This window comes from Lathamus discolor, chromosome 5, assembly GCF_037157495.1.
Source record: "Lathamus discolor isolate bLatDis1 chromosome 5, bLatDis1.hap1, whole genome shotgun sequence".
Taxonomy (NCBI): Eukaryota; Metazoa; Chordata; class Aves; order Psittaciformes; family Psittacidae; genus Lathamus; species Lathamus discolor.
The window spans coordinates 49,032,649-49,046,075 of record NC_088888.1 but is presented as its reverse complement, the minus strand read 5'-3'; the positions used below and the strand labels follow the sequence as shown (position 1 = coordinate 49,046,075).

At 41.7% G+C, this 13,427-nt stretch overlaps 1 protein-coding gene across 6 annotated transcripts; it reads left to right on the top strand.

Annotated features, from left to right (window-relative positions):
• The first annotated feature begins 5,217 nt into the window (after window positions 1-5,217).
• Window positions 5,218-12,769, top strand: CCDC28A (coiled-coil domain containing 28A). 6 transcript variants are annotated; one of them, XM_065680735.1, is made up of 6 exons: window positions 5,218-5,314; window positions 6,132-6,326; window positions 8,689-8,852; window positions 10,164-10,318; window positions 10,991-11,013; window positions 12,675-12,769. In XM_065680735.1, exons 2-6 carry the CDS (start codon window positions 6,169-6,171, stop codon window positions 12,694-12,696), a joined length of 522 nt encoding a protein of 173 aa, XP_065536807.1. In that variant the 5' UTR covers window positions 5,218-5,314; window positions 6,132-6,168; the 3' UTR covers window positions 12,697-12,769. The 6 variants fall into 6 exon arrangements, with proteins under 6 accessions (XP_065536807.1, XP_065536802.1, XP_065536804.1 ...); XM_065680730.1 differs by having other exon boundaries at window positions 12,030-12,769; XM_065680732.1 differs by lacking the exon at window positions 5,218-5,314 and adding an exon at window positions 5,406-5,494 and having other exon boundaries at window positions 12,030-12,769.
• Window positions 12,770-13,427: the final 658 nt, after the last annotated feature.

Below are 13,427 nucleotides of genomic sequence, written 5' to 3'. Positions count from 1 at the left end.
GAAAGGTTATTTATTATAAAATCAGTGAAAGTTTGGTAGATGGAATCATTTGATTATAATGTATTTTAAGATGTGAACAAGTACTGCCCAAGCAAGACAATGGTGAGAGATGGAGATTCACAATCATCCTGCACTAAAAGTCTTTTTCCTCCCCGCTTTCCCTCCACATTTCCCTTAAGTGACTCATAGCCTTATCCTTCAGAAAAGCCTACACTTTTTACAACATGCCAGCATCTAAAAACATGGAAAACATTTTGAAATAATACTAAATGAGAATACATTATCCCTGGTGAGAAATCTACTATGCATTTCTCACCAATTTTAGTTTTACATCCCTGACAAAGCCTGAAAAAATATATTAGGTTTGGGACAACACCTGAAATACTGGGTGTGCTGGCAGAGCCAATGGCAGACTTTTTTCTTTTCCAAGTGGAGTGTCAGGGTTAATAAAGCAACTAATGTAGAGCTCCAAAGTGATTTTTCCTTCGAGGAGCTTGGTGCATGTTAAAATATTTAAATATTTAGAGGAAGGCAAATGTAACTGTAAAATAGCTTCTGTATCTATTGAACGCATACAGAATATTATCATGTTTTGATATAACTAGAAACTGTTTAAGGAAGAACTTCCTCACTAGGACTAGCTTCCAGCAGCCATCCTACTTCAGAGGCATGCTTACACGTAAGCGAGAAGAGTATGCTTCCTGACTGATGGCAGCAAGTCCCCTCTGTTTCCCCTCCTTCCTCCCCTCTTTCACACTGTGGGTGCCCAAATCACCATACTGCTGATGCAATGAGATGGCTTATTCAGCATCCACATTCTGGCAGAAGATTTGTTTAGTTTTTAAGCAGGTCATACATTTAATGTTTTGGTAGCTAATCAAGAACTGATTTTTTTTCAGTAAGCTGACACTGGATACACACATAATACCAGTGGAGGTTTTAAACTACTTGCTCTCATACGTAATAGTGCTGACTTCAATGGACTATTCGTGTTAGAGATGTGGAAACTGGTTAGCAATAATATAGAAGTCTAAATATTTATATATATTCCTTCACTTAGTCAAATCATAGTGCTTGTATGTATACAGAGATACAATGTAAGTATACATGTTGACACGTTTTCAGTGACATTTCTTGAGAGCGTCTCTCATTATTCTGTAAAGCAGAATACACATGTGCCTAATCCACACAGTTCTACATCCATATTAATCCAGTGTTAATTAATTTTCTTTATATATAATTTCAACTTTGCTGTATTGTTCTGCACATTTAACTGGCTGATACACACATACCTTGTTACGCTGCTAGTTGTGTATCACAAATAAGTACTTCATTTCATCTGCACAGGTACGTCCCAGACTATGCTCTTCAATGCTCTTGATGAGAAGTTCAACTCAACTTGGCAGTGTGTGCCTGCAGCCCAGAGACCCAATTGTATGCTGGGCCACATCAAAAGGAGTGTGATCAGTGGCTTGAGGAAAGTGATTCTCCCCTTCTACTCTGCTCTTGTGAGACCCCACTTGGAGTACCGTGTTCAGCTCTGGGGCCCCCAACACAAGAGGAACATGGACCTGTTGGATCAAGTCCAGCCGAGGGCCATAAAAATGATCAGAGGGCTGGAACACCTCTGCTATGAAGATAGCTGAGGGAGCTGGGCTTGCTCAGCCTAGAGAAGAGAAGGCTCTGGGGAGACCTTATAGCAGCACTCCAGTACCTAAATGGGACCTACAAGAAATGCGGAGAGGGACTTGTTACCAGGGCATGCAGTGATAAGACAAGAGGAGATGGTTTTAAACTGAAAGTGGGTAAATTTGGATTGGACATTAGGAAGAAATTCTTTAATGTGAGAGGGTGGGACACTGAAACAGGTTGCCCAGAGAAGTCATAGATGCCCTGCCTCTGGAAGTGTTCAGGGCCAGGTTGGATAGGGTTTTGAGCAACCTGGTCTAGAGGAAGGTGTCCCTACCCACAGCAGGAGGGTTGGAACTAGATGATGTTTAAGGTCCCTTCCAACCCAAACCATTTATGATTCTTTTTTGGAATGTGGTGCTATAGCAATGTCATGCTTCAATGAGTACAAGGTGCCAATCTGTGAAATACATCCAAGATTAATTATAGATGCTAAAGAACAGGGTGCTTTCATCACTGTCTTGGAAGCCTTTACAGCTGACTTGCCATCTCATGTTAACTGAATAGGGTTTTCAGAAAGAAGAATCTGATTTTATTTGCATGCATATCTCAATACAAAATGCAGAATAACTTCTTTGAAGTTCTTCTTCAAAGCATCTTCAAAGCTGGGGCTCTAGTTTGTAAGGAGATATACATGTAAATAAAATCAGATTCAACTGACTTTTTAATTTGCTTCTTTAACAATAACATTGTTACTATTAAAACTGTTACCCTTGGAGCACTTCAGTCAACAAGTATATACAAATGCTATCACTGTAACACTTGATAGTGTCAGAAAAAAAGCCTTATTAAGGATGAAAAACAGTATTTTCTGAACTGCAAAGCATTATCACAATACAAAATTATGCAAGAGCTCAGTTAAATGGAAATAATCCAAACCAGATTTTTTTTTCCTGGTGAATTTATGATATCTTTATTTGATTCCAGACAACAGTGTTATCTGCAATAGGATTTGTAGTATCACATCAAGCCCATGGTACTTTTGATTCTTTGCTCTTAACTTAGTGTTATTTTATATAAGAAATTAATTATTCACTATAAAATTACTTTCATTATGAAAACATATAATAAAATCTGATGCTTTCCCAAATGCTTGCCCTTGTAGGCTCTGCTAAATCAGATAGAGAAATAACAGAGATATTGTAATAATAATTCTAATGTCATGTAGTATGCAGTGATAAGAAATTCACTTGGAGCAAAACATTACGTGTGTGCTAAAATGGATTGTACGTCTTTGTGGGGTGTTCAAGGGAATTAAAAACCACACCACTATCTACAAACTGCAAGGTGAGTACACTTAACCTACTTATAAAGCATGTGAGAAATTAGATGAATGAAAACAAACATTTCCAGAGTTACCCTATAGAAACAGTCATTATCTCATACAAATCTCCCAAACAGCTACAAAACTCTGTCTGTAAGTCTTGCTTTTTCCCGTTTTTGTAGCCACCCAAATTCACATACACAGATATGTATGTGTGTGAATGATTCTACTTGGGCAGCCCTATGTCTGAGAATTTGTAACTGGCTTACAGCCTGTGTGATTTTTGCTAGCGTGCCAAACTAGATATCAGATGCCTTTTGTATTAAGGAATCAAAAAGATGATAAAAAACTGTTCCTGCTTCCCTGTCTGCCCCTTCAGTCTTGTACCACCACCTCTTTGTTTGATCTATCTCCAATGTTATAGAGTTTTCTTTCTTCTCACTCAGGTCTTTTTAATTTGAGACTTGCAGCCTACAGGTAAACACCCATAGACTGTTTATTGCTACAAGTGAACTGTCACTGTATCACCAGTATGGATCCCTTGCAACAGAACTATTCATAAGGTATCAGAACTGATCCAGCACATCAGACCCAAGCTGTGTCCTGCTGCAAGGAGTCAGTTTTCTGTACAGAGTTACCTTCAGTGGACTTTTACTCCCAGTCCTTCATCTGAGAGTCATTGCAAACAATCTCCCTTTAACAGCACCACTTCCTGGACTCAGAGTGACCACTGAGTCTCACAGGTGCAGTGTCCCACAGAAGTCTTGATGAAGCACTGTTATATCTAATGGCCCCTTGGGTCTAATTCAAGATCCGTAAGAAGGTTCAGGGATCAGGGTACAAGCAGGGAATTAATCTTTTGGTATCGTATAAGATCTAGACAGAGGTACAAGTGCATCCTAGCTGCATGTCTGTTAAGCTATGCCATAGCTTTTTATAGAGACATACCCTTGCAAACACCAGCAAAAGCTTTTGGCTGATGTTTTCACTCTGGTTGATGAAGATTATAACCACCTTTCACAGCTGGTGAGTAATGTCCTACAGTTTACATCAGAAAACACACACAAACAAACATGTTTCCAGGCAAAAACCAAGGTCTCGTTCCAAGTAGAAGATATTCCAGTTGACAGACAAATTGCAGAGAACTTATAAGTTCATCTCTCTAGGCAACAAACTACTGCCACATTGGGTACAAACCACCATGAACTACCAGCTGCAGATGGGAAAGACGTGCCAAGCATTCCAGTCCACAAAGCCAGGGAGCACTGATGATATAAGCAATGACCACAAATGCAATTGAGTTCCCCCACAATAGCGACAGCATTGGGAAATAGACTTGGGAAGGATAAACTTATTAATTACTAAGGCTAGGTAGGCATGCCCTGCCAGTATCACCCGCCTTGAAAATTATGTTCCTACAAGACAACTGCTCAGGGCTGGAACCAAGGTTGGGAAGAGACTGAATGCTGCATCAAGCTGAACACGGCAGCAGGGTCACCCGAGTCTTAACTTCACTCACTACCCTCCTCTCCTCTCCCGGAACATCTGTTGCGGTGGTGAAGCTGTATGACAGAAAAGCAGGTCGTCCTTGTCTATCACACTGGTACCTACCCCTGCCACTGCTGAAGGGAGCTCACAGCCGGGGAGGGGAAGGCTAAGAACGGCCGAGGCTGAAAGAGCTCCGGAGACCGAAGCGGTGCTGCCCTCTGGGGCACAGGACTCGCCACTGGTGACAGCATGTCCCTAAAGCTTCGAACCTGCAAAACCATTCATGCTCGAGCTACTCTATCTCTGTAGGCGACAAACACAGATCTCCGAAAGTCCCAAGGAGCACGGAAGGCGCTACTGCCGAGGCGGCGACAACCCCTTTCTGCTCTCCCTCCGTTTCTCGCGTTTTTAGAGCTATGGAATTCGTTGTTCCACCAGCATTTTCAGCACGGCCAGCGACGCCTCCGTGACCAGCCGGACACGCGTGTGCACACTGGAGGGCTCCACAGCAGCAAGAAGGGACGGGGCCCGCAGCCAAGGACAGCTGTCCGCCTGGGAGCCGGCCGTGGCGGCAGAAACACCCATCCTCCTTCCCCCAGCGCCTCATCAGCGCGGCCCCGCCCCTTTCGGCCGTTAACGGCTGCTGCGGCCTCACGCCGCAGGGGCAGGAAGAAGCGCGCCTTCTTACGCATGCGCAGGGCGTGCCGCGGGGCATTCTGGGAACGGTAGTCGCTCTGCCCTCACGGTGAGCCCAGCAGCCGCCGCCGCCAGGGGGCGGGACTCCCACAATGCCTCTCGCTGGGAGGCAGCCTGAAAAACTCCGCCCCTAAGTGCGGTCATGTGACCAGAGCCCGCCGCTTCCGTAGGGGAGGGGTGAGAGCCGGCGAGACCCGGGGGAGGGGGGGATGTCTGCGCGCGGGCGGGGGGCGGGGCCGGCCAGGGGGGCGGGGCGTGCGCCGCTTCGGCGGCCGTTGGACGGGTGGCGGTGGGTGTAATTGTCCGGGTGTTGGGGTGGCCGGCGGCGTCCCGAGCCTCCGTGCCGGTAAAATGGCGGTGAGCACCGAGGGCTGCCTGCGCCGCAGGCGGGGGGCCGCCCTAGGTGTGGTGCACGACGCCGTGCGCCTCTCACGGCACCCTCTGCCGCCTCCTGCAGGGAGGGATCTCGGAGGAGGCGCTTCCCCAGGTGGGGGTATCATGAGGCAGAGCCCATGGTAGCCCGTGTGCTATCGGGCAGCACCCATCGCGCACACATGCGTGTGTAACAGCAGCGATAGCCGGGCATCAGCTGAATGGTGAGACAGCTGTTGGCCCTCCCCTGAGCGGAGGTTGTTTGGTGAGTGTGAATTACGGTATCCTCATGCCACCGTCGTTTCTCGTGTTGGCTGTCGTGGACTTGACTAGTCACGGTGTTTTCCAGCAGTAATCCATAGGATGGAAAGCTTGAGATCGTTTTGAGGTACCTGTCTGCTGAATGTAGTGTAAAGATTTGAATTCGTGCCTGTTTTGCAAATCAGGCAGGCCTGGGCAGCTTCTGAAAACTGGATTCTCTTGTTTCAATGAGTGACTGCTCATCTTTGCAGACACTGTAAAGCTGTATTTTCATGCACTGTGACCTGTTTTTTCCCCTTGCTTTTATTGTAAGTGCCAGTTTTAATTGATATGTTTTGTTTGGGTTTTTTTCCCTTTAAAGGACACGAGATTAGTTTAGATGCAGTAAACTGGAAACAATGGAAGAAAGGAAGATCAAGAGGAGGAGCCCCAAATCATCTACCAGTCACCCTGCTCAGGTTGCTAACTCCAAGAAAAGCTCAGTGCCGGTCAGTAAAAGCACAGCCTTTTCAAATCCTGCACCACAGCCGGCGGTACAAAAACCAAAGTTAAAACGGTAAGCTTGGGAGCATCTTGCAAGCTCAGTGGAAGTTGGGAGCCAGAAACCTGCCTGTGCTCAGGCAGACAAAGGGGTTTTTAGTCTGACTGGGGCAGAATGTAAAGGGTGAGCTTCAGACTTGTGAAACTCTTTGGTGACGTGTCTTTTTTAGCAAAGCAATTTGTGTTTAATGCAACAGAATGGTTATTTTGCAGAAAAGGAAGGTGCTCAACACTCCTCTTGTAAGCTTTTAGTACACAATGCTGTAGGCTCATACTGACGCAGTTTAACTGAAGAGATGATAGCCTGATGGGACTGGTGAAAGACAAGAGCTGGGCGATCAAATGTGGCAAATGTGGGCATCGTGTGGGAGATGGCAGAGCCCCAGATGTGCAGCTGTGAAGAGCAAATGCTACATGACTGCAAGGATGGGACTGATGAGTAGGGCAGGAAATGAAGGATGTGAATTGAACAGGATGTGCTAGAAGTGGAATTTCCTGGTGTTTTTTGCTTGGTGACCTATCAGTCGTGGCAGCAGTAGTTCCCCGGCCTTACTTGTGTGCAGAGAGAGACTTTCAGGTCTTCAAAAAGCACCTCCTTGGAATAGTTTGTGTGTTAATAATGATACACCTATTTCAGTTTGAGAATGTTGATTTTCCTCAATATTAGAAAACACATTTCTTGTCCATGGCAGGTACAGTAGATAAATGAGCGAAGAGGAATTTTAAAGTGAAATGTTACCTAGAGAGAGGCGGTTGAGTTTACTGTCCTCTATTAGCTGAAGAGTAAATACTGCACTATCAGCCTTAGCACAGAGAGTCTGTGTGAAGGATCCAGTATTGGCCTGATGAATAATGAATTTCTGCAATGTAAAGCCTTGTTATTTTTCAGGGAAAATGCGTTGTGCTATAAATTGGTGGTTACTACAGCTGACTGTATTGTTGTCTCATTGCTGTTATACAATGTACTAGAAAGTAATTTCATGCAGTCCACCTTACTGGCTAGAGAAGAAAAGGTTCTTTTCACTCTTAAGTTTTGGGAAAGGACATTCTTGACCAAATATTAAGTCGAGTTTACCAAGCTGTGCTAGTACGGACAATTCCTTGAACTTTCCAAGCGGGAACGGGCAGAACAAGGTGAAGATGAACTGCTCTTATGATAGCAGAGTAGGAGTATTTAATTAGTGTTCACCTGATCTGCAAGACTCTAATAAAATAAGTTTTCCAGAGTGGTAATATATTGTATTAAACCTTAGATACAGGTGGGAAAAAAATCAATGACCTTTCTGGCATACAAATCTTACTTGATGTCTGAAATTGAAGTAGAAATAGCCAAAGTTAAACCTAAATTGAAACACATTGTTCTGAGCTGAACCAGATACAATAATTGTTGGACCATTAGTTGTTCCAGCATATAGACTATGAAGTCTATATGATGTTTATAGATCACAGAAACTGTTAGGCTGGAAAAAGAATTATTATTTCCCATAGGAAAGAATTTATGACTTATAGAGCTTGGACATGATCAAGGGAAGGGTGGGGCTTACTGTGCTGTAAACCCTAGTATCTTCACTAGTTAAATAAAGCTTCTTTAAGTCTGTGATTATATTTAATATCCCATAGTATTCTAAATTTTAACTTTTAGTCTCAAAATTTCTCACTGAATCAGGTTCTGAAAAGACTTACTGTAAGGCTGCAGAAGCAGCCATGCCCATATGAGAGAGGCTGCTTGCATGCATGGATGGGCAAATCAGGGGTGAAAACAGCCCCTTATGTGAATTGTATTAGGTTAGGATGCAGTATGTCTGTCTGTCCAGCTGTAACTGTGTGTTTAGCTTCCATATCAATTACATGTTAATATGGATAGGAAATAGGAAAATTTATCTGGAGACGAGGTCACCTTCCTGTATAGATTGTAGCAAGTTGTTTTCCAGACTGGTTGCAGTTTACAGGTGTTTGTGAGAACAGGAGCTGAGGGGTTTTCCCTCTTGACTTGAAGAGAGTTTGCAGATGCCTTTTTTGGCTTGATTTTTATGTAGATAATACCCCGTGCACCATGTGTCACTACTGGTCCTCTTTAGCATGTTAAGGTGGCCATAACATGCATGTTCTCCACTGATGTCTCCCACTATTTATTAGTAAGAAAGCAGGTTGTTGGAATTTTTCATTCTGCAATATCAAACTGTCAAGATAGCGATGTTGTTCTTTAGTCTTCAGGCAAACAGGTGATCTATATTTTTAACTTAAATGGAGTAATTGAAACACGTAGTACTTATTTTCCATTTCATTTTCAAAGCCAGATCTACACTTATCTTACATTCAGATTCTCAGGGAAAGTGAAAGCAGGAAGTAATCTTTTTGGTTTGTTTATATTTTTCCAGAGTAATAAAAGAGAAAGCCAAACCTCCAGGAGGCGAACCAAAAGGGGCACAGGCAGCACCAATCCAGCATTCTTTTCTCACAGATGTATCAGACGTCCAGGAAATGGAAAGGGGACTTCTGAGTCTCCTGAATGATTTCCACTCTGGCAAACTTCAAGCATTTGGTAAGTTGTCTGTATGCAATGTTTGTATGTTTTTATACCTATATGATGGTAGCATTTGCAAGCAAGTGTGCTGCTGTACAGACAGGCTGCCATGTTAACGCAGTGGACTCCACCATATAAAATGAAATTTAACAGCCTTCCAGTATCTGAAGGGGGCGTACAAAGGTGCTGGGGAGGGACTCTTCGTCAGGGACGGTAGTGACAGGACAAGGGATAATGGGTTTAAACTGAAACAGGGAAAGTTCAGGAACAAGGTATAAGGAAGCCATAAGGATATAAGATACAAGGAAGAAGCTCTTTACTGTGAGGGTGGTGAGGCACTGGAATGGGTTGCTCAGAGAAGTGGTAAATACCCCATCCTTGTTCAGGTTGGACAGAGCCTTGGGTTACATGGTCTGGTGTGAGGAGTTCCTGCCCATGGCAGGGGGGTTGGAACTAGACAATCTTAAGGTCCTTTCCAACACAAACAGTTCTATGATTCTATAATTAATAGGTCTTACTGTATTTTTAAATTATAGTCCTATTGTAGGGTTGTCTCCAGTGTGAGATTATTCAAATGCCATTTCATTGTTCCTTCCACCGTGGCTTTCCAAAGGCAGTACCTTGGCTTATAGATTTAAGATAGCAAGTTTAAAGCCACTTATTTTTGAAAGTGTAAGAATAATAAGAAGTAACTGTATTTAGCACCTGGTAACACTTAAATAACGTGTTAACACCTTACACTATTGGTAACAACTTTTACGGAATACAATGCAAGTTGCATTTTACCCAGCTTGCTCTTCTGTCTTAGCTTCTTACTAGTTCCCAGTTGATGGAGGCTTCAGAAAACCCATGATGCTCTTCTGCTTCCTTCTTTTCTGTCTACTAAATAGAAAGATGCATATGTGCTTTTGCAAGTTTAGTGTTAGGTCAGTATGTTATGTTAATTCCACAATTATTTTTACAAGAGCACCTGAAAAGAGTTGTATAAGGCATCAGTTACAAGGAACAAACCCCAAGATTAACCAGAATTAGAAAGAACATTTATTGTGATTATATTCAAAGGTAAAAAGTAGGGCTTTCTTAAATTGGACAGAAATTCAGAAGTAGAGAAAAAACACATTTTTAAAACCCAGTTAGTACATTCAGTTATCTCAAAACCAGACAGATGACAAACTTCAGCAGTGAAATGGGGAGAAATCACTGAGAAAGCAAATTAACTTGTAAATTTGATGTTTAAATTCCTCTCCTGTGATGTAAAAAGCCACACCTTTGCAACTTCATTTCTCTCTCTTGAGTTTCTTTATCAAAAGCTATTGCTCATCCTTTTAGGAAATGAATGTTCCATAGAGCAGATGGAGCATGTGAGGAGTATGCAGGAGAAACTTGCTCGCCTCAACCTGGAGCTCTATGGGGAGCTGGAAGAACTCCCTGAAGATAAAAGAAAACTAGCCAGTGACTCCAACCTGGATAGGCTGCTGTCAGATGTAAGTACTGGGTAGGCAGAAAACACGGAACTTTGCCCACAGCACTTTGCCCAGGGACACAACAGTATTGGGTGGGCAGTGATGTACAGCTGAGGAGGACATAGCTGTCTAATGAGCTGAGGTGTAAGTCCTGCCCTCATCTTAGTTTTGAGGAAACATGGTACCTTGTTCTGTTTTTATAGGCTGCTGCTTGTTTGAGTGAGTGGAGCAGTCTAGCTGTAAACTGAGGTTGCAGGCCTGTTTAGAGGCAGTCCATGTATCTGGGAACTACAACTATTTTCCCTGTGGCCCATCCTCCTAATTATAATTTTATATATATATAAAGCATATATTTATAAAATAATATATAATATATATATTTATATATTAAAACTATATATAGAATATATATAAAAATGTGTGGAAGACCACACAGCAAAAATTCTACACTTTCAGTTTCTCCTTTCTGTGTTTAAATTTCTTTAAATTTCCTGAGATCAGCAGATTGAAATCTAATTTGGGAGTTAGCTCTGGTGTAGAATTCAGTGCAGGTTTGCATTGCTTTTAGTTATAAAATTATACATTTTAGCCCAAACTACTACTGATTTTCTTTACCGGTTTAATGTAATTATTTCAGCATTTATTTAACTAACTGAAATGCTGTTACTGATAATTTCTATATTTATATTGCAGCTAGAAGAATTGAATTCATCTATGTATCCTTTCCTTAGATGTTTATTTTGCATTATAATTATTGTGTACTATAATTGAATTACAGTGTATTTCCCCAGTAACTAGTGCCTTTACAGGAAGCAAATCACTCAATAACATCCTTTAAGCTGGTACTGTAATACCTCATGGATTTTAGGTCATTCTGCATAAATAGCTGGATCTTAACACTTTTAATTACAGGCTGTTTTTTCATACGGTGATTTACTTAGCTAGTGCGTACCACTTCAGACAATGCGTTGACAGTCAGTGGCAGAGTCTGTCAGAAGCACTTTCTGTATGCGTCTAGCTCAGACATCCTGGAACAAACGTACACAGAAATCTTCCCTCTGTAGTACACAGAAGCATTCTGAATCCTATTGCTTTTTATTTTTTCCTAAAAGGATGTGTAGCTGTTTATCACTGATTTTACTGTGCATAGTGTACTGACCTAATTAATTATTTCTAGGGTCAGACTATGGTTGAGTCAAATAACTTCAGCAGAGCTTTGGTAATTGGATAAGCCCACTCAGAAGAAGATAAAGCTGTATGTTCTTAGCTTGTCTTTTACATAATGTTTTTGATAAGCTAAGAACAGAGCTGAGGAGTGTTGCATTCAGTTTATACTGTGGTCTGTTTATTTCTGATGTTTACACACTTCATATGCATTGAGGAAGGTGGGACTGAAGATATGGCTCTGGAATATACATTCTCTGTGGAAAGCTGTTTAAGGATAGGCCTTATAAAGAACACAAGTGGACGGTGATAGTAATATCATGTAATAGTGATAAAAATAATCAGCCATCCCCCTTGATCTGTCAACTAATTCTGGAGGTATGTTATGCTTACATATCATTGAGAAAGATTAATCTGGTGGCTGGGAACTAGCATAGGACACAATGGAACTGAAGTCATTGAACTGATGCATACCCGCCACAGGACTGAGCAGAGTTTTGTGTAACACTGCTATCTTGTTTATGCCGTATCTATACATGAAATCTTTATTCCTTAATGGCTGGTTCAGCCAAAAACTACATTTAGCAGATGCTCAAGATATTCCAAATGGTGCCACAGGCTGACAGAACAGCTTTGTCAGATACTTTTCTTTTGTTGGGTTTTCCCCTCTCCCTGACAGTGGAATCTGGAACATTTGTGGGTTTGTGTGTGCTTGGTTTTAATTTTACGCACTGAAGAATCAAATTGCAAATCCAGGTGTTTCTTTCTGCACATTCCTCTTTGAGCACTGCATTATGCCAGTACTCAGCATCTAGAGTTTTAAACAGATCATTGTGATGCTATGCTTTTTATTATTGCTTTATTTAATAGAAAAACTGGGCAAATGTGAAAGTACGTTTTTTCTGCTCAGTGTTGTTCATATGATTGAAAATGATAAATGTATATAAGTTCATTATCATCTCTCCATTTTTTATCAAGGTAACAATGTTGCCTGTCTGATCGGTGTGTAGACCGTGTGCACACTATCTTTAGTGTTCTGTTGCAGTGATGGCACAGATTAATTTATTGTTAATTAAGTAAAACAGTTTAAATAGACAATGTTTCATTTAGAGAAGCTGCTATTTGTTTGGCTTTGTTAAGAAGGTCTAAGTTCTTTTATGGTCTTAATGGTTGCAGAGTTTACTTTATTTTCCATTACTGTGAATAATTACAGAATGTCACTAGATTACAGCTAGCATGTTGCTAGCTTGAGGAAGGATTGTAAAATTCCAAAATTGGGTAAACAGTAAATAAACCCAGTATAAGCAATTTTGTAGTCATGCCTCTCTTATAAGCAGCCTGATACCTTCATTGTGTTCACAAAGAAAAAAAATCCTGTAGTAGGGTAAAATCAAGCTGGTTTTAGGTCCAACATTTGTATCCTGGTCCATCAAACTATGCCTTTGGTTCTAGACTTATTTTGTGTGAAGGCCTACTGCCTGCTGTTAGTTTTTGGCAGGTTGAGGTCTACAACTGTGTTAACACAAAGGTACAAGGAGCAAAGGCATGAGAGCATGGGTTAAAAAGTAGCCTCATTAAATTTGGATCATGACCTGTAAATTTAGCTCAGTCAGAATTAAAGCAATAGAAAGTATTTACTAGAGTTTAGTTAGAGCCTTATAAATAATCTGCAACATACTGAGACTTCACAACTCTTATCACATTCTTCATATTTTGTTAATGCCTATCCCAGTTTGTCAGGGTTATGTTGTGGTTCCAGGTGCTTCACCTTTAACACAGTATGTACAGGGATTCTGGAGCATCAGCTTGTGGTGCTTTGCATTTTTCATCTGCTTCAACTCTTGAAATGTATTTTTAATTTTAGTTCCATTCACTACTGAAAAATGCCACCTCACTCTCCTCACCTCCCCACAGCAGACAGAGAATTGGTATTTCTTCAAACACAGGTTCATGATTGTTGCAGTTC